The 22,242-nt window shown below is 39.4% G+C and overlaps 1 protein-coding gene across 1 annotated transcript; it reads right to left on the bottom strand.

The window, feature by feature from the left end:
• Positions 1-13,852: 13,852 nt before the first annotated feature.
• Positions 13,853-15,418, bottom strand: LOC120103896 (putative germin-like protein 2-1). The gene is made up of 2 exons (XM_039128614.3): positions 15,109-15,418; positions 13,853-14,968 (listed from the first exon to the last, which is right to left on the bottom strand). The coding sequence occupies exons 1-2, from the start codon at positions 15,218-15,220 to the stop codon at positions 14,415-14,417; spliced, it is 666 nt and encodes a 221-aa protein (XP_038984542.2). The 5' UTR covers positions 15,221-15,418; the 3' UTR covers positions 13,853-14,414.
• Between the last annotated feature and the right edge of the window lie 6,824 nt (positions 15,419-22,242).

The following is a 22,242-nucleotide window of genomic DNA, read 5'->3' as shown; positions in this document are numbered from 1 at the left end:
AAATCAAACATCGAAACAATCCATGCATCAATATATATATAAACCATAAAAGATCTATCTAATAAATAAATATTCAAGAATTCAAAACATACCAATGGATATAAAATAATTAGAATAAACGTTTAGAGTATACTTGATGAAAGCAACATGACAAGGATTCATCCATCACCCTTTGCCAATGGAATTAGCAAACCATTACAAACATCAACATCCCTCCCTTTCTCACTCTCTATTTTTTTCTTCTTTTTATTTTCGGAAACAGGGCATCCCCTGTTTCCCTTTCTCTTTTTTTTTTTTGTTTGAAACCACTGTCGCCCCCCCCCCCCCCGACGCCTCTCTTCACGGAGGAGGACGCGGACATCCAGGGCGGTGATAGCGGCTGCTGCGGTGCTTCACAGGCGGAAGGAGAGGGATCTCGAACGTTGATCGCGGAAGATGGATTCGTTGCTGGGGAGCTGCAGAAGGAAGAAACGGGTGCTGCAGAGGCGGAGGGCGTCAATCCGTGGCTGGATTTTGGGCTGGAGGTTGGCACGCGGATGCGGTTGGATGCGGTTCACGGACGCGTGATGCTGGGAGGTGATCACAGGATGATCATGGAAGATTGCTCGCAGGGGAGAAGCTCGGACGCCGTGGATCTGAGACTCCGGACGATCGCTGATGCTTGGAAAATTATGGGCTCGGGCGGACGCCATGGAGGAGGCGGATGGCTGGGCGGTGATCACGGGCGTTGCATTGCTTGATCCGAAAGCTGGGATTACGGAGAAAGAAGATGATGTGGGGTGCTGCTCGCTGGTTCCGCAGGAGAATCAAGAGGAAGAGGATGCGGTGTTTTGGGTGTTTTGGGATGCAGACTGATGCGGAAGGATGGGCTTCGGATGTTTCTGGTGCATTCCATGTGGATGATCACCAAGTGTCGCTCTAATATGGTCAGGCCTGGCTGCTGCCCATAATTGTGAGTTTGATAAATGATGGGTTCGACTAGGATATGGCAAGATTGGGTGCGCACAGCTTGGGTTAAGCATCTTCCTGAACCAAACCTGTACCAAATGTGCATTTTATCTCTGATTTACGATAAGACTATGCGAAACACAAAATACAATTTAACTCGACGATATTATCATCATCTGTTAACAATAAGACTAATTTAAGGGGTATGTAGATCACATTTTTGTGCTCTCATCATTATTTACTAGATTTATTATTTGATATTGAAGGTTCCTTGTCTAGAGAATTCAATCTAATTGTCAGATGGTTTTTTATAATTACACATGTGACTCAAAGAGCTGATGTCGGTATATATTCTGCAATTAGAATTTTTATTTGTTCATTTTTTCCCTAATTTGTTTTATGGTTATCTTAGGGTTGGCTAGTCAGTATAGGATGTTATGGATTACGGAGATACAATGATTATATTATTGGTAATTTGATATCACTATAGAAAAAGATGAAACAAAATTGCAAGGAAAAATATAGTTAATTTTTAAATTTTAAAAATTTTCTATGTATATTCATAAATCTAATTAGTTTGGTGTGTATATATATATATATGTATACACTAATAATCTTATACTTATGGGAAACGGGAAAAAAGAACTAAATTACAAAATAGCAAAATCATTTGTTGTTTCCTCTTCCTTTTATGAAATCTCTTTTGGGGGATGAGGGTTCTTTAATGCACACTCTTTCATTTAAAATATTAAAATGATCACAAAAGGGGAAAAAGGCGAAAAATGAAAATATAGGGAAGGAAAAAACATATGCAAAATGCCCTATTGGGAACTAGAGAGGATCGAAGGCAATCACCAGAAGACACTTGCCCAAGTGAGAGAACATTTGACGATGCTGAAAATAGTGAGGAAGTGGGGCCATAGAGCAAATAATATTACAGACAACACAACATTAGGAACAAAGATGCAATAGTGAAATAGAGCAACAAACAAAACAAAGTAGAGGACCGAAATTCCAGCCTCTACTACAACCAACAATGTCTAGTGACAGAACTTTAGTAACACTTAGCAAAATCCATCAATATAAATGTTCTCTAGTAATGATTTTAAGAATATCAAAATAGATATATAATTTCACAAAGTTTCATCGTGAGAGTTTGTTGACCCCCTAATGGATTTTGATGAATACAAAACACTAGAGTATAATTCCATTTATCTGAACAATTTACTTGAGGATTTCATGTGTTTAATTAAGAATATTGTTAAGAAATTTCTAGGCAAGTTTCTATAATTTTTATGAATTTATTGAAGAATTTTTGAGATGAAGAAAACAGATCAGGGACAGCCGAGACGTCTCCGGTTTGTTCCAGAGACGTCTCTGTCACAAACAGGAAGAACTGGCACGTTTGGAGACGTCCCCGGCACCTGGCGAGGCGTCTCGCAGGGTCGGAGTCGACTCTCTCAGAAGCGGAGTCGACTCTCTCAGTGGCGGCAGAAAGGCCGATTTCAAGAGATGCGCGCGAGCCGTCTCCACAGTACGCGGAGTCGTCCCCGCAAGTAAAAGCTGAGTTTTCGAGTCGTCCCCAGAGAGTGCGGAGTCGACTCTCTCAGGGTATTCCAGAGGATGTCTTTTTCGGTGATAAGGCAGCGGAGACGTCCCCTGAAAGAGCGGAGTCGACTCTCTCAGAGAATTCCAGAAGACTTGTTTTTCGGAGATATAACGGCGGAGTCGTCCCCAAGGCAGCGGAGTCGTCCCCATGCAAAAAGCGCAAACAAGCCGAGACGTCCCCGTAAAGTGCCGAGGCGACTCTCTCAGAAAAACAGAAAAATAAGGATTCAAACCGTTCATCATCGGAGTCGTCCCCGTAAAGCGCCGAGTCGACCCCAAACAACGTCAAAAGTAAAATCTTACAGCCGAGACGTCTCGCGTTGAAGCGGAGACGTCTCCGAAGCGCCTGGGACGCGACTGACAACTTTTTCAGCTTTGGTTTGAATTTCAAACTCCCTTAACTTTATCTCTAACGGCTATATTTGCTTTTTGGGCTATAAAAGGGAGCTCTTAGGTGCTTTCCAACAACTTCTCACAAACCCAACACAAGATCATTCAAGAGAGAAGAAAGAAAAAGAGGTTCAAGGGAGTTAGTGCATTCAAGTGAAGAAATCAAGTGCCTTCAAGCTTCCCAAGTGATTTCGTGCTCGACTACTCTCTTCCGCTAGGCATTCAAAGCTCACATTCAAGCCAACGCGATCCACATCGGAAGAACCAACATTTTCCACGCTTCCAACGGCTAAAAGGGTTCTTCCGGGTTCTATTATTTCTCACTGTTTTATTTGCTTCTTGAGAGCTTTTAAATCCTTGTAAAACTTTTTCAATATTGTGCTTGTTCCAGTCAAGGGACTTGGAACAAGGGAAAGGCGTCCCAAGCCTAGGTGAAATTGGGGGTTATAGGGTTCGTTGTTAGCCCGATGTAAAACAACGAGTTGGGTAGTGCACTCGCAAAACTACCGGACTGTAATCTTGGATTATAGTGGAAATTCCCTAAGGTGCTTTGGAGAGTGGATGTAGGAGCAGTGGAAGCTCCGAACCACTATAAAACCTTGTGTTTGCGATTGATTGTTCTCATACCTCTATCTTTACTTTAGTTCATACATTTGTGTGTTTTATTTTTAATTAGGCAAAAAGTTTTAAAATACCCAATTCACCCCCCTCTTGGGTGACCATCTCTGGGCAACAAGTGGTATCAGAGCGGGTGCTCTGTGTATTTCTTGAAAGACCTAACCGTCTTAGCCAAAGATCTAGACGGCAACACCCTTTAACAATGTTCCTGCTGAGGGGCAGGCAACCAATAGACCTCCACTCTTCAATGGGATAAATTATACCTATTGGAAGACTAGAATGAGGATTTTTATTCAAGCACAAGATTATGCCTTGTGGAGGGTCATAATCAAGGGACCACACGAACCATCTCACATGGTTAATGGCATTCAAGTTCCCAAACCTGAGGAGGATTGGGATGAGAATGACAGTAAGATGGTTCAACTCAATTCTAGAGCCATGAACTCATTATTCTGTGCTCTAGATGTAAATGAGTTCAATAGAGTCTCCACCTGTAGTTCCGCCAAGAAAATATGGGATAGGCTTGAAGTTACCCACGAGGGTACGAATCAAGTCAAAGAGTCTAAAGTGAACATTCTAGTTCACAAATATGAGTTGTTTAAGATGGAACCCAATGAAACTATCACATGCATGTTTACACGCTTCACCGATATAATTAATGGTCTAAAGAGTTTGGGTAAATCCTATACTAATCCGGAACTTGTGAGTAAAATTCTCAGGTCTTTGCCGAAAGCATGGGAAGCAAAGATCACGGCGATCATAGAAGCCAAAGATCTCAACACTTTGGGACTAGAACAACTATTGGACTCATTGATGACGCATGAGCTCACAATGAAGCAACATGAAGAAGAGTTGCCAAAGAAGAAGACAATTGCACTCAAGGCTACTTCGAGTGTGTGTGAAGAAGAAAGTAGTGAGAGTGAAGAAGAAAGCGAAGATGAGGACTTGGGTTTAATAGTAAGGAAGTTTAAGAAATTCATGAGAAGAAAGAAACCCTTCCCAAGAAAGAAATTTGGAGGGAGAAATGATTGGAAAAAAGAAAAGGAAAAAGAAAGAGACCCAATCATATGCTATGATTGCAAGAGACCGGGACACATTCGTTCCGAATGCCCTCAACAAAAGAAGCACTTTGGAAAGAAGAAGAAGAAGGCGTTGAAGGCAACGTGGGACGATAGTGACACATCCTCCTCCGAGGAAAAGAAGGAAGAGACCGCAAATTTGTGCTTCATGGCATTTGAAAACGACGAGGTATGTCAAAGCTCAACTATAAATTTTACTTTAGAAGAATTATATGAAGCTTTTCAAGAACTTATGAGTGATTGTAGTATGTTAGGAGCAAAGAATAAAGAACTAAAGGCCTCCAATCAAAAACTAAAGGATGATATTAAAAAACTATTGATTGAGAAAGAGAGCGTTGAAAATGTTAACACCATTGACCTAGAAAATAAAAATTCAAAACTTAGCATTGAAAATGAAACGGCAAAAACACTAATTAAGGAATTGAATCTAAAAGTTAAATCTCTACTCAATAATAATACCTCACTTGCACAAAATGTTGAATCCCTTAAAAAGGATAAGGAAGAACTAGTTAAAGAAAATTTGGATCTTAAGAATGAGGTACATAAGTACAAACCAATTGTTGAAAAATTTACACAAAGCTCTGAAAAATTAAATCTTATTCTTTCAAATCAAAGAGCTGTTTTTAATAAAGCCGGATTAGGATATAAAACTAACAAGCAACAAAAGTATCTAAAGAATTTCTTTGTGAAAGCAAAAGATGTCAAAACTGAAAAACCTACATGCTTTCATTGTGGAAAAAGTGGACATAAAGCCTACTCTTGTATTCAAAGAAAGATCCAAACTAACAAGAGTACATTTGTAAAAGCTAAAAACATAACTAAAGTATGGGTGCCTAAGGGAACCAACTACACTAACCACGAAGGACCCAAGAAAACTTGGGTACCTAAGAGCTTCACATGATCATTTTGCAGGTATGCCTTGCAGCCGGGAATAAAAAGAGAATGTGGTATCTTGATAGTGGTTGCTCAAGGCATATGACTGGTGACAAGAGTCTCTTCATCACTTTAAAATCAAAAGAAGGAGTAGTCACATTTGGAGACAATGCTAAAGGTCAAATCATTGGTGTTGGTAAAATCTCCATATCACCCTCCTCATTTATTGACAATGTATTGTTAGTTAATGGACTCAAACATAATTTATTAAGTATAAGTCAATTTTGTAACAAGGGCTTTAAAGTGTCATTTGAATCTTCACTTTGCATAATTAATAGTCCAGTTGACAATGAGATCATACTTACAGGACATAGGCATGGAAATGTTTACATGGTAGATCTTGATGATCTCACCATGAAGGATGGCCAATGTCTTGTAGCCATGGATCCCAAAGTCAATGAGACTAGTTGGTTATGGCATCGTAGGTTAGGGCATGCTAGCATGGATTTAATCTCTAAATTGATTACAAAAGATCTAGTCAAAGGACTACTAAAAATAGATTTTGAAAAGAACAAAATTTGTGCTGCATGTCAATTAGGGAAACAAACGAGAAGCTCTTTCAAGTCTAAAAACATAGTCTCAACATCAAAACCCTTAGAACTAATTCACATGGATTTATTTGGACCCACTAGAACTGCTAGTCTAGGGGGTAAGAAATTTGGTCTTGTAATTGTTGATGATTTTTCACGTTTTACATGGGTTTCATTTCTTGCACACAAAGATGAGTCCTTTTCCGCTTTTATCAAGTTTCATAATAGGGTTTCGAATGAACTCAATCTTAAACTAAAAGCAATTAGGAGTGATCATGGTATCGAGTTTGAAAATCAGTATTTTGAAAAATTTTGTGAAGAAAATGGTATCAATCACAATTTCTCGGCACCTAGGACACCCCAACAAAACGGGGTGGTAGAAAGGAAGAATCGCACACTAGCAGATATGGCTCGTACCATGTTGTGCGAATCGGATTTACCAAAGTACTTTTGGGCTGAAGCAATAAATACTTCATGTCATATTTTAAACCGTGCTTTAGTTAGATCCATCTTAAAGAAAACACCTTATGAGTTGATAAAAAGTAAGAAACCAAATATAAGCTATTTTCATATTTTCGGTTGTCGATGCTTTATTTTAAACAATGGAAAGGACAATCTAAGTAAATTTAGTGCTAAATCAGATGAGGGGATCTTCTTAGGTTATTCCTCATCTAGTAGAGCATACAGGGTCTTCAACAAGAGAACTCTCGTTGTTGAAGAATCCATTCATGTTGTTTTTGATGAAACTAATGGAGATTCTTCTAGAAAAGAAGAAGATGGTGATGCAGGTATACTTGAAGACCGAATGAAGGAATTCTCCATACAAGACAAACAACATGAGGATGAGATCAAAGAAGATACAATTCAGCAAGATGAAGAAGATCAACCTCCATCGAGAAATCAAGATCTTTCTAAGGAATGGAGGTATGCACCTGGTCATCCAAGGGATCTAATCCTTGGTGATCCTTCACAAGGAATAAGAACTAGATCCTCTTTAAGAAACACTAGTAATTATCTTGCATTCGTTTCACAAATCGAGCCTAAATCACTAGAAGAAGCTGAAAAAGATGATAATTGGATGAATGCTATGCAAGAGAAATTAAACCAATTTGAAAGAAATAAAGTTTGAACTCTAATGAAAAGACCTCCTAATATTTCAATTATAGGCACCAAATGGGTATATAGAAATAAACTAGATGAAGATGGAATAGTAATAAGAAACAAAGCTAGGCTAGTGGCCAAAGGATATAATCAGGAGGAAGGAATAGACTTTGATGAAACTTTTGCTCCTGTTGCTAGATTAGAGGCTATTAGACTACTTTTGGCATATGCATGCTTTATGGATTTCAAACTCTATCAAATGGATGTAAAAAGTGCCTTTTTAAATGGTTATATAATGGAGAAAGTTTATGTAGGACAACCTCCAGGTTTTGAGAACCACTTACATCCAGATTATGTTTTTAAATTGCATAAAGCATTATATGGACTTAAGCAAGCCCCTAGGGCATGGTATAAAAGATTAAGTAATTTTCTAATTGAAAATAAATTTAAAAGAGGAAATGTGGACAAAACCCTCTTCATTAAAAGAAAAGGAAATGACTTATTGCTTGTGCAAATTTATGTGGATGATATAATTTTTGGTGCTACTAATGATTGTCTTTGTCAAGAGTTTGCCAAGCTTATGCAGGGAGAATTTGAAATGAGCATGATGGGTGAGCTCAACTTCTTCCTTGGGCTACAAATAAAACAATCAGAGGAAGGCATCTTCATCAGTCAGTCCAAATATATCAAGGAGATGTTGGAAAAATTCAAGATGAAGGATGTAAAGGAAATCAGCACACCCATGGGCTCAAGTTGCAAGCTTGACAAAGATGAAAAAGGTAAAAGTATAGACTGCAAATTGTACAGAGGTATGATAGGCTCTTTACTTTACCTTACTGCTAGTAGACCAGATATATTATTCAGTGTTTGTATGTGTGCTAGATACCAAGCATGTCCTAAGGAATCACACTTGCAAGCTGTTAAAAGAATTTTTAGATATCTAGTAGGGACATCTAATGTAGGCTTATGGTATTCTAAACAATCTGACATAAATTTAATTGCTTATTCCGATGCTGATTTTGCCGGGTGCAAACTCGACAGAAAAAGCACAAGTGGCACATGTCAATTCTTGGGTGCTAATTTGGTTTCTTGGTTTAGCAAGAAACAGAATTCAGTTGCCTTATCCACAGCTGAGGCTGAGTACATTGCAGCTAGAAGCTGTTGTGCCCAAGTTCTATGGATTAAGCAACAACTTGAAGACTTCGGTATCAAAATGGACAATATACCAATTAAATGTGATAATACAAGTGCAATTAATTTAACAAAAAATCCTGTCCAACACTCAAAATCAAAACATATAGAGATTAGGCATCACTTTATTAGGGATCATGTGCTGAAAAATGATGTGATGATTGAGTATGTATGTACTGAAAATCAATTGGCCGATATCTTTACAAAGCCCCTTTGTAAAGATAGTTTCAACTTCTTAAGGAATGCATTGAGCTTGTATGATCCTAGCAATTAAATTGAACTTGCATTGCAATGCTTTGCTACTCAAACTAGTAATCCACCTCAAGGTCAACATAAGTGAAAGCATGAATCTATCTAAGTTAAATGACGAATTGTTCGACTTTCCGGAGGATGGTTACCCTCCCTTGGACTCTTCATGGAGATATTTTCAGAGCCTATTTCATAGGTATTCGAAATTTGGTCAAACATTCCTCATTTCAATGTTAATAATTCAAAAAATCATTATCAAACTTTTATAGGATGTATTATTAAGGGGGAGGATTACAAACAAACTCACTCTGTATTCACCAAAAGAAATCATGTTGATTAGTGTGATTGAGTAAAATAAATTGGGAAAAGATAGAAATTAGTCTGAAATTTTTCAGTGCCGGAGACGTCTCTGGCAAATCGCAGAGACGTCCCCCCGGCGAGACGTCTCGCATCAGTTGCGGAGACGTCTCGGGGACCTAACGAGGGTTTTTAAATAGGTGAAACAGCTCGAGCCGACCCGAGCTATTCTCTTCCATCCCCGACAAAAACAAAAACCCTAGCCTCTATTTGCTCTCCACCACAAACCCTAGCCTCCATTTGCTCTCCATCACAAACCCTAGCATCCATGGCACCTAAGAGGGCTAGACGAACCGGTGGGAGGCGTCCTATGGTAGCAACTGACGGTGAGGAACGGAGGGAAGAGCCATTCGCGCCGTCCCCTCCGGTTGCTCCGCCAACCACGACCATTTCCTGTGCGAATCGCACAGTAACCACCGGTAGGTACATAGATTTTCATTTTCTAGATAGTGAGGGGTTCTCTATTAGAGAGAAACTCCGTGCCCAAGGGTGGGAATACCTTTGTACCCTCAATACATCGACCTACCCCGGCCTAGTTAGAGAGATGTTTAGTAATATGGCCTTAGGGGACTTAGGGTACACTGCACATGTCCGGGGGACGTTGGTAGAGATTAATGAGGATGTCCTATCTAGCGTCTTGCAAATCCCTAAAGACGGTGAGGCTCCGACCTCACATCCCCAAAGGGAAATAGCCCTAAACTTGCTTTTAGGACGAGAGGACTGCGGGCCTCTTGATGTAGAGAACTCACAAGACCTAAATACCGAAATGAGACTACTTTTGAGTATTGTCAACCGGGTCTTGTTTCCAAAAACCGGTCGCTTCGATTTTGTTTCGGAGCGAGACCTAGTTATCATGCACCACATCCTACTAGGGATTCTCCTAAACCTCCCTAGACTTATGTTGAACTACATTGCTATATGTCATAGGTATTCTAGGTTTAGCATACCCTATGGGATGATCTTTACCCTAGTATTCAAACATTTTAAGGTTCACATTCCAGAAAATGAACCTGCAAAACCCTTGAGAAACACCGACTATTATAATGAGAGCACAATGCGTAGAATGGAGTTTCACAAGGTAGATGGGTCATGGGTTAAGGTACCAAAAAGAAAAGCTCAAACCTTAGACCCTGAGATCCCACATCAAGAGCCTGACCACCACTCTCCTCAACTCAGCCACATGGACTTCCCTGATATACCCTCCAGCTCAGCTGGACCTTCCACCTCTATGCCACCTCCTCCTACAGTCACTGGGCCCTTCTCCCTATCAGAAGAACAGATGCGCACTTTAGCATCTGTGATATGCCAGCAAATGAGGGAGAAAATGAGATCGATAATCTCTACTGAGTTGGCCCCCATCAGAGCCTCACATGAAGGGCTTCTACAAGAGTTGAAGGAAATCAGAACTCAGATAGAAGCTACAGCGCAAGAACTAGTTATTGTGAGTGCCACCCAAACCTTCAGATCAATTGAGCTACAAGACAGCTTGAGGAACATTTCAGATGGTCTTCAAGAGTTGACAAGCCCTGGAGGCAATGTGGGCACCGTGGCTGCCCAACTTAGAGGAAGAATTGAAAGGGCAAGCATTGAATTTGAAGCACTAGTGGCAGCCTTCCATCAATCTCAAGGAGAGCAGTTCAAAACTCTACTGGACTCAATTAATGCATTTATAGATGCAGCTGCTAGGGCTTATGAGCAACGTCGCCGATGAGAGACATTTTGTAGACATCTAGAGTTCATCTGTTTTTGTAAAACCCTAGGCTCATTTTGAAACTTCTTTTGTATTAGGAATCAATACTTGTAATGATTTCCATTTTAACCTTGTAATGACTTCAAATGTTTACAATGAATGACATACAATTCCTTTTGAAACCTTATGTATGTAAATTTGACACAACTTATCAATGCATATGAAACAGGGTGAGCACAACCTGAATATCAAAGGGGGAGTGAAATGAATTCTGAATTCATTAATAAAACAATAGACAGAGGGAGCATAACTTGAATATCCTTGAGTGGTTCATTGTAATATGCTGAATTCTCCTAGGAATTGTGCTTTAAGTACCTACGTATAATTTGTCCCCTTCATTGTTGATGACAAAAAGGGGGAGTAGATATATAGAACTTATATATGGAGTAGAACCTGAATATGGAATGCAAAATTTACACTCATACTTAAAGTTGAATTAGAAAAGATAAAATTGAAGAATATTGGCTTTAAGATAATTGCCCTTCTGGAAAAGAAAGGGGGAGTCAAAAAGAACTTAGCTTTCAATTATCTTTAGCATCAATATTTCATTTTAACTTGATTCAAATTCAGCTGATATGCTAAAATTGCTTAAGAGCTATTAAGATCAATCTTATGCATAAGGATAGAACTGAAAATTGACTATTTTGAATTATGCACACTGTATCTAGCTCTAATCAAAACATTATACTTGTACATCTGATCAAATACTGTGTATATGTTTAAATTTCGAATTTTGCATATACTCAGTGTTTTGTCATCATCAAAAAGGGGGAGATTGTTGACCCCCTAATGGATTTTGATGAATACAAAACACTAGAGTATAATTCCATTTATCTTAACAATTTACTTGAGGATTTCATGTGTTTAATTAAGAATATTGTTAAGAAATGTCTAGGCAAGTTTCCATAATTTTTATGAATTTATTGAAGAATTTTTGAGATGAAGAAAACAGATCAGGGACAGCCGAGACGTCTCCGGTTTGTTCCAGAGACGTCTCTGGCACAAACAGGAAGAACTGGCACGTTTGGAGACGTCCCCGGCACCTGGCGAGGCGTCTCGCAGGGTCGGAGTCGACTCTCTCAGAAGCGGAGTCGACTCTCTCAGTGGCGGCAGAAAGGCCGATTTCAAGAGATGCGCGCGAGCCGTCTCCACAGTACGCGGAGTTGTCCCCGCAAGTAAAAGCTGAATTTCCGAGTCGTCCCCAGAGAGTGCGGAGTCGACTCTCTCAGGGTATTCCAGAGGATGTCTTTTTCGGTGATAAGGCAGCGGAGACGTCCCCTGAAAGAGCGGAGTCGACTCTCTCAGAGAATTCCAGAAGACTTGTTTTTTGGAGATATAACGGCGGAGTCGTCCCCAAGGCAGCGGAGTCGTCCCCATGCATAAAGCGCAAACAAGCCGAGACGTCCCCGTAAAGTGCCGAGGCGACCCTCTTAGAAAAACAGAAAAACAAGGATTCAAACCGTTCATCATCGGAGTCGTCCCCGTAAAGCGCCGAGTCGACCCCAAACAACGTCAAAAGTAAAATCTTACAGCCGAGACGTCTCGCGTTGAAGCGGAGACGTCTCCGAAGCGCCTGGGACGCGACTGACAACTTTTTCAGGTTTGGTTTGAATTTCAAACTCCCTTAACTTTATCTCTAACGGCTATATTTACTTTTTGGGCTATAAAAGGGAGCTCTTAAGTGCTTTCCAACAACTTCTCACAAACCCAACACAAGATCATTCAAGAGAGAAGAAAGAAAAAGAGGTTCAAGGGAGTTAGTGCATTCAAGTGAAGAAATCAAGTGCCTTCAAGCTTCCCAAGTGATTTCCTGCTCGACTAGTCTCTTCCGCTAGGCATTCAAAGCTCACATTCAAGCCAACGCAATCCACATCGGAAGAACCACCATTTTCCACGCTTCCAACGGCTAAAAGGGTTCTTCCGGGTTCTATTATTTCTCACTGTTTTATTTGCTTCTTGAGAGCTTTTAAATCCTTGTAAAACTTTTTCAATATTGTGCTTGTTCCAGTCAAGGGACTTGGAACAAGGGAAAGGCGTCCCAAGCCTAGGTGAAATTGGGGGTTATAGGGTTCGTTGTTAGCCCGGTGTAAAACAACGAGTTGGGTAGTGCACTCACAAAACTACCGGACTGTAATCTTGGATTATAGTGGAAATTCCCAAAGGTGCTTTGGGGAGTGGATGTAGGAGCAGTGGAAGCTCCAAACCACTATAAAACCTTATGTTTGCGATTGATTGTTCTCATACCTCTATCTTTACTTTAGTTCATACATTTGTGTGTTTTATTTTTAATTAGGCAAAAAGTTTTAAAACACCCAATTCACCCCCCTCTTGGGTGACCATCTCTGGGCAACAGAGTTATTAAAAGTTATTATATAGCGAGGGTATCTTGTAACCACTATAAGAAATTGTATTCTATAGTAATAGTTTCAAATATTGTCATAAAAGGTCTATAATATTGTAATGTTTATAAATGAATGTTTCAAAAATTTTATGTTACAATGGTACCTTATAAGTACAACAATTACTAGTGAAATAATACTTTATTGGTAATATATACAGTTTTATTATAAAACATAGGCTATTTATCGATAAGATAAATTATATCACCTATACATTATTGTATAACCAATAGTTTTCAATATTGATATTTATTTATGATTTATTTGTGTGACAAATTAGTATGGTTGTAAATTGATTTGGATTTTTTGCAACAACAACATCTCATTAGTAAGTATGTCTTTAAATATTTTTCAAAATAGATATTATATTAATCTAATAAATTTTTGAAGTAATATGGTTTCAGATCGACTATTATGTATTCTAGTTGTACTTAACAATTTTTGATGAGTTCATTAAGTTAGTTTCAACTTTATTAGGCCAGAACTATTTACCGAACAAGTAACATGATCAGCCAATTCAGGTAAATAATTGGAAGTTGTTTGGGCTCGGAAATATTGCAAATAATGCACCATAACCAGCCACTAGTCTAAGATATAATTATTAAAAACTTAAATGGAGATCGATTTAACCAAGATATTGGATCAATAATCCAATTTGATTTGTATTAAAAATATAGGTTTGCTACGCCTGTTGCCCCCCTTCTACTTTGTTCTTCCTCCAGCCAGGGATAGAGGAGAGATAGAGATAGGAATAGCTGTTTTCCTAATAGTCAAAATTAGAAGTAGCCTGAGTCCAGACAGAAGCTTAGAAGTAGGTGCTTCTCAAACCTGTGCGGAGGATGTCATACACCACTATTCTGTTTTTGCCAAACTTTTGAAGCCATGGCTGCTGAAAGACAATCCAGATCCAAATACTTTTCCTTTTTCAGTCCTCCATTCAGTAAAATCCATCTTTTCCTCTATGATGCCTATGGCTTAATTCATCCTATCCGCTCACAAACATAAAGTTGGTGGATAAAGGAATAAGCAATTTGTGATATCAAGTCCAACAAACATCTTGACCTAATGTTACAGCAAAAAGAAAAATAAAAACAGAAGCAAGAAGCACTTTCTCCTGCTGGGAAATAAATTGCCTTTATTGCTGTAGAATTGTCAACTCATTGTTTGCTTATTTGTGCTAAAGAATGCAAATGAATAAGTGTAACAATCAAAATAATACAAATGAATCAGCGGAGCAATCCTTGTAGCAAAGAAAGAGTTATCAGTTGTTGTTGTCCATCCAGAACTGAGCCTGCAGCCAGTCAATAGTCTTCTTGTCCACCTGAAAGGCCTTTGCAAGAACGTCACGAGAGATGGGTGGCTTCGACCCAAACACCGCATTGGCTACAGTGATCACACCAGGGTTTTGGCTGCTCAATGCGGCAATAGCAACAGCATTCTTCATCCCGTAGTTGAACTGGAAGTGAATTAGACCTTGGGGGAACACGAACACATCACCCTTGTTGATGACTTTGGCAAAGAGACGGTTGTCCGTGTTGGAAGTCACAAAACCCACATAGAGTGAGCCTTCCAACACCGTCAAAATCTCTGTCGCCCGAGGGTGGATGTGAGGTGGGTTCAGGCCATAAGGAGCAAAGTCTATGCGAGCCAATGAGATGCCAAGGGTGTTGAGCCCTGCAATTTTCTCCACATTAACTAGAGTCACATTCGATCCAAGTTTGTTTGCAGCGTCGCCAGGCCTGTCGAGGCCGGAGAAGAAGAAATCATCAGCTCTGACATCGTTTGGGTTCTTGCACACAAGACCGTTGACAAATACTGCACAATAAAAATTAACATAATTCACCAAGGTTGATAGAAAAACTTGAGAAGAACCTCGTTCGAAAGCCTACTTATAAGTTTGTGGATGAGTAAGAAATTTTGCTCAACTTGAAAAAAGGAAGAATATATATAATTACCATAGGACGTTTTGTCAGCAACACAGAAATCCTGGAGGGGACTAGGATCAGAAGCAATTGCGTGAGAAGAAACCAGCGCAAGGAAAGCAAGGAGGAGGATGCGTGAAGCCATGTCTGTTCGGTTAAGCAGGAGAGAGTGCAGGAGGAATGGAACTCGAGAGTCTAGATCGAAGCTCGATGCGCTGGGATGGCTTGGAGTAGATAGATATATATAGAGAGAGTGGAGGGATGAGGGACCCGGTTTATGCGATGGTTAGACCGTTGAAGTAGTCAGGAAGGGTGGTCGTGATTTGCTTTGTATTGTTTTATAAAGTAGTAATAAAATGGTTTCAGTTGTCCACCAATTCCAGTAGACCGTGGCCAAAGGCAACGTTCCCAAAGACGAAGTATAACTTGATAAAGTATAACTTGATCTATAACCATATTGATGGTAGGTGAGAAACAGCAGATGGAATAGATCAATATTCGCCGCCTTTGACGGTACAACGGTTCGGCCAGCTAAATAGATAATAAGGCTTGTTTCGTAGTCTAATCATGAACTAGTCCAGCCATTTTAATTATAATTTAACCAATTACTTATTTGTTTAATTTTATGCTAGTATGGACATATGTGATGAACATGAAAAAAGTTATTAAATTTAAAGATACGGTCATCAATTGTTTATTGAGACATTCCTCCTCCAACTTTATTTTTGTTGCCATAGAAAATTGAACAGTTCAAAGAAAGATCCAAAGCTGGGAGCCTTCATGAAGATGTTCGGATACTTGGCCACAATGAGGTTTAGCAACTTCAAGATGACCTCTTCCTTCCGTCACAGAAAAGGTCATTGTAGTCATGGTGGCAGCGAAGAACTTGAATAGTTCTAAATGCAAATACAGGGAATTCTTCATCGAGGTTATCAGCATTGGTTGCGCTTATCATAACAACATTGTGAGTTTACTAAACTTGTGTTCGGACGCATTCACTAGAATTCTCATATATGAGATTGTTGGGAAGAAGGAGTGATAGATAACAAATATGAATGGAAGACTTGTTTTATTTTCTGGAAACAGAGGAAAACAGAGGATATTTTTCAGCACACCAACTTCATAACAGATAATGCCTCTTTATAGGCTTACAACCAGCGGAAACACTAAACAACCAGATAAGAACCATAAACCAGAAAACTAAGAGATAAGTCCTGTCTAGAAACAAACTAGTAAAGAGATAAGTTTCGCCTAGAAACCAACTAACAAAGAGATAAGCCTTCCGAAAAATATGCTGTCAAAGTTTGAATCAGTCTTCAACACTCCCCCTTGATTCAAAATTGCCCATGCCAAGCTGTGATCTAAAGTACACATGCTTCTCACAAGGGAGTGACTTTGTGAATATATCTGCCACTTGCTCATTTGTGCTACAGAACTTTAAGGTCATCAAACCATTTGCAACTAGGTGCCGAATGAAATGGAACCGAATGTCAATATGCTTTGTTCTTCCATGGAATGCAGGATTTTTAGTCATTGAAATTGTTGATTTGTTGTCACAAAAGATTTCAGTTGCTTTTCTTGGTTTTTGATTAAGATCTGCAAGAAGTCTCCTTAGCCATACGGCTTGACATGCTGAAGAAGTTGCCGCCATATATTCTGCCCCTGAAGAAGATAATGCTGTTGTTGCTTGTTTTCTTGAACTCCAAGTGATAGCTCCTGATCCAAGACTAAAAATGCTTCCTGAAGTGCTTCTTCTATCATCACGTGACCCTGCCCAATCGCTATCAGTAAAGCCAAATAATCTGAAATTAGGAACATGAAAATACCAGATTCCATAATCCACAATGCCAGCAATATAACGCAAGATCCTTTTAGCTGCACCAAAATGTTGCTTTGTGGGACTATGCATAAACCTAGAAACCATACCAACAGAGAATGCTACATCAGGCCTAGTATGAGTTAAATAAATTAAACCACCAACCAGGCTCCTGAAGTTTCTTGCATCTGCCTTTTCTGTCCCGTCTTCAAGCTGCAACTTGTCATTTACATTCATGGGTGTAGCTGCCATCTTGCAATTCAGCATATTAAATTTCTTAAGAAGATCTGTTGCATACCTTCTTTGTGAAATAAATACTCCATCTTTTCCTTGCTTCACCTCAAGGCCAAGAAAGTAATGCAACAAACCTAAATCTGACATTTCAAATTTTCTCATCATACTAGCTTTAAATTCAGCTATAAGAGAATTAGATGAGCCCAAATAGATTATATCATCAACATAAAGGCAGACTATAAGCAAATCAGTGTTACCTTGCTTCTTCAAATAAAGAGTAGGCTCATTCTCACTTCTATCAAACCCATTCTCTCGAAAGTAGGAATCAATTTTACTGTACCATGCTCGTGGAGCCTGTTTTAACCCATAGAGTGCCTTTTTCAATTTGTACACCTTTTCTTCCTTACCATGAATAATGAAGCCTTCAGGTTGAGAAACATAAATTTCCTCTTCCAATTTACCATTCAAAAAGGCAGATTTAACGTCAAATTGATAAACATGCCAATGTAATTAGGCAACCAAGGCTAAGATAATTCTCACCGTTTCAAATCGAGCAACCGGAGAAAATGTTTCTTCAAAATCAATACCTTGCTGCTGTGAGTACCCCTTTGCCACAAGTCTTGCTTTGTGCTTTTGTATCCTTCCATCAGCATCATACTTTGTCTTAAACACCCATTTCAAACCGATAGCATTTCTTCCTTCAGGCAGGTCTACTAACTCCCAAGTTTCATTTTTCTCAATTGCCATAAGCTCTTCCTTCATTGCATTGCACCATTCCTTTTTCTTTGCTGCTTCTTCAAAAGTTGTAGGATCTGCAAGATACAAAGCAAATGTGCAAGTCTCATAGATTTCTTTCAAAGATCTATGTTTTTGTGGAAGTGTCCAATCTAATGATTCTACTGGAGGAGACGAATTGCTGATGCTGCAAGTCGAAGGAGATAAGACAGATAAATCTGTGGGGCTGCTAGTGCTTGAGGTTGACAAGGATGAAGCTGGATCTGCTGTTTCACTTGATGGACTCTCCACTTTTTTCTGAATTTGAGTTTCTTCATTGCTGCCATGCCAATTCCAGCTTGCATCTTCATTAAACACTACATTTCTGTTGATAATCACTTTGCCACTAATTGGGTTATATAATCGGTATGCTTTGGATTGTGAACAATAACCAATAAAAATGCATTTTTCTGATTTTTTATCTAGCTTATGATGGCTCTGCAAATTTACCAAAGCATAGGCAATACAACCAAAAATTCTTAAGTGACTTACAAAAGGCTTTGTACCTCTCCAAGCTTCATATGGCGTTTGGTTTAGACCAGCCTTTGTTGGTAAAATATTCAAAAGATAAACTGTTGTAGCAACTGCTTCTGCCCAAAACTGATTTGGAAGCTCCTTGGCTTTTAGTAAGCTCCTTGCCATTTCAACAACAGTGCGATTCTTGCGCTCAGCAACTCCGTTTTGCTCCGGCGTGTAGGGTGCTGTCAACTCCCTGCGAATGCCATGTTCTTCACAAAAATGGTTAAATTCATTAGACAAAAACTCACAGCCCCTATCTGTGCGAAGAGTCTTTATGCTAGTATCATTTTGCTTCTCAACCAAGGCCTTAAACTTTTTGAAATTCTCAAAAGTTTCTGACTTGTACTTCAAAAAATACACCCAACTCATACGACTGCAATCATCAGTAAAAAGCAAAAAATATCGACTCCTACCAAATGATTCGGTGTTCATAGGCCCACACAAATCAGCATGTATTAATTCAAGGCAACTAGAAGCCCTCCAAGATTTTCCAACTGGAAATGATTTTCTTGTTTGTTTACCATAAATGCATTCTTCACATAAATCCAAAGAATCAATTTTGGGCAGTCCAAGAACCATACCTTTCTGACTCAATAATTTCATGCCTTTTAAGTTCAAATGCCCATACCGTAGATGCCATAATTTTGATTCAGCTTTTTGACCAGCAGCAAGAGCATAATTCTCCACATTTGAAACTTCAAGCGGAAACATGTTATTTTTTGTCATGCAAACATTTACCAATACCTGCCCTGAATTTTTTTCTTTAATAACACATGACTCATCATCAAACAATATTGAATATCCACTAGCCATTAGTTGCCCAACACTTAACAAATTATGTGCCAAACCAGGAACAAAATGAACATTATAAAGTAATTTTACTTTACCATGGCTAGTCTTGACTGCAATAGTTCCTTTTCCTTCAACTTGAATTTGTTTATCATCGCCAAGCCTTACTGTCTTCTTTTGAGTTTCATCAAGCTCCTTGAACATTGACTTCATGCCACACATATGATTGGAGCAATCGCTGTCCACAAACCAAACATCATTTGAAACCTCATCGGCATCAACATGGGCCATGAACAACCTGGTTTCTGCTTCATTTTCTTCTGCATAGTTCACTTGCTTCTCTCTATGCCAGCAATCTGCTTGTACATGTCCGAATTTCTTGCAATGATAGCATTGAACACCATTTTTATAGCTTCTCTGCTCATTGGAAAACTGCCTAGTTTCAGCTTGCCGATCGAACCGTCCTCTGCCTCTGCTTCTGCCACGGCCTCTGCCTCGAAAGCCACCTCTACCACATCCTCTTCCTGCTGAATTTTCATGCTTATCTTTTTGAGTAGATGATTCACCTTTCACCTGGAATGCTTTCTCCTCAGACTTTTCAGTTGGCCTATTCAACCTTTGTTCATGAGCTTGCAAAGAACCCATTAGTTCATCAAATGAAAAAACAGACAAGTCTTTAGATTCCTCTATTACAGCAATAACATGATCAAACTTTGGAGTTAAGCTTCTTAAGACTTTTTCTACAATAGTTTGATCAGAAATCTTCTCACCATATGCTTGCATTTGGCTAACTAAAGCAGAGGCTCGAGACAGAAACTCTTGCATGGATTCATTATTTTTCATAAGCAAAGTTTCAAAGCTTTGACGAATGGATTGAAGTTTTACAGCAATTACCTTCGATGAGCCTTGAAACTTCCTTTGCAATATCATCCATGCTTCCCTTGAAGTAGTTACTGCTGCAATTCTGGAAAAGATTGTCTCATGCACAGCTTGCTGAATGAAGAACAATGCTTTTGAGTCCTTCTTTTTGGCTTCTCTCAATTGATTCCTCTGAGCTGCAGTCATTTGCTCTAGATCCCCTTCTATGTAACCATACTCAATCAAATCCCATAAGTCTTGAGACATAAATAAGGTTTTCATTTTAATGCTCCAAAACTCATAACAATCACCTTTGAAAATAGGAAGGGAAGGTTGAGAAATAGACATGAGATTACCATTTGCTGCCATGTTTGCCTTCTCAGGATTTTTATCAAACAACTGGTGTGCAGGAAATGCTTACCCTCTTTGCACCTGAGATAAGCTTAAATCTGATTTGTAGAGATCTCCATTCACTTGCAATGTTTTGCCCAAGTATGATCGAAACCAAGCTCTGATACCACAAATTGTTGGGAAGAAGGAGTGATAGATAACAAATATGAATGGAAGACTTGTTTTATTTTCTGGAAACAGAGGAAAACAGAGGATATTTTTCAGCACACCAACTTCATAACAGATAATGCCTCTTTATAGGCTTACAACCAGCGGAAACACTAAACAACCAGATAAGAACCATAAACTAGAAAACTAAGAGATAACTCCTATCTAGAAACAAACTAGCAAAGAGATAAGTTTCAACTAGAAACCAACTAACAAAGAGATAAGCCTTCCGAAAAACATGCTGTCAAAGTTTGAATCAGTCTTCAACAGAGATCATAGTTAATGGATCACTTGAAAAATTCATTTATATTAAGCAACAAATTATTCTAGATCTTGAATGGGTGAAACAATTGGCGATTGAAATTGGTAATGCACGAGGCTTAGACTATCTCTACCATGGCTGCAATATCCAAAAATATCTTATTTTCGGCCAGCTAAAATAGTGTCGCTCGGCTGACAGAATCATATCAATGGCCAAATCTTGAGGGACTGTAGGCTACATTTATTGCCCTTGAGGTCTTCTCAAGGAATTTTAGAGGCATCTCTAGCAAATCCATTGTTTATAGTTATGGGATGATAGTGCTTGAAATGGTTGGGGGAAGAAAAAATTTTGAAGTTCAAGTAGACAACATCTGTGAGATATCCACTTCTCACATTGGATTTACAAGCATCTCAACTTGGATGAAAATTTGAGAACTTTCACGGCCATGACCCAAGTGGAAGAAGAGATTGCCAAAGGGATAATTCTAGTAGTTTTATGGTGCATTAAGACTAAGCTAATAAATAGACTCTCGATGGGTAAGGTTCCAGATATGTTAGAAGGAAGGATTATAGACTTGCAAATTCCCCCCATGCCAGTTTTATTTTCCCCTCAAGATGAGGGAAGCATTTCTAGACAAATCATTCTCATGAAATAGTATCGATTGTCACTTGTTATAATGGACTCAAGATATTTGATCGTATAATAGGTATGTTACCCATAGTGCTGCAGGCATCTCTTAATTTCCTATGTTAGATAAAAATTTAGAGCTGTGGTTCTAAAGGCTTAATAAATCTTTCAACCTTCAATGGATTTATATTTTACTTTCAATTTAGCAATCATGCAACCTAAATGATCAGACGACCCAGGATCCGCCACGTGGCGGGCCATAAGATGGCCTCAACAAATCTCTCTGAATTGCCCCACTAAATGCTGATCATTATGGAGAGCGCTCCGGAGCTCGAAATACTGATGGTTGACCTCTCGCATTTCGCCAGACGAGATGCTTCAGAGAAGGGCACATTAATGGTCGGCTTCTCACGTTTCACCAGATGGAGTGCTTCGGGGGACGGAAAATTAATGATTGAAACCTCCAGAAAGGAACGCCCATGTGGAACACCGAAAAATTTCCACGGCGGATTCTACTCAAGAAAATCTGGAAGCTCGAACCTCCTAATTCCGACGTCGAGCTCTCGGCCAAATTGATGGAGCTTACGTCAGCTCGACTTCGAGACTCCGCCGAAGGCTCCACCAACTTCAGACATTCGCCGACTCCCCCGACCAAGTTAGGGGTGCCTCCAGTATTCGCCGACCCGCCCCAACTAAGCTCGGGGCGCCTACCTCAGCAGTACGCTCCAAC

The sequence above is a fragment of the Phoenix dactylifera genome, chromosome 14, assembly GCF_051530095.1.
Source record: "Phoenix dactylifera cultivar Ajwa chromosome 14, Ajwa_hap1_PhDact_Kaust_v1.1, whole genome shotgun sequence".
Lineage (NCBI taxonomy): Eukaryota > Viridiplantae > Streptophyta > Magnoliopsida > Arecales > Arecaceae > Phoenix > Phoenix dactylifera.
Note: the sequence above shows the minus strand (reverse complement) of the source record. Positions and strands in the feature narration are given on the sequence as shown.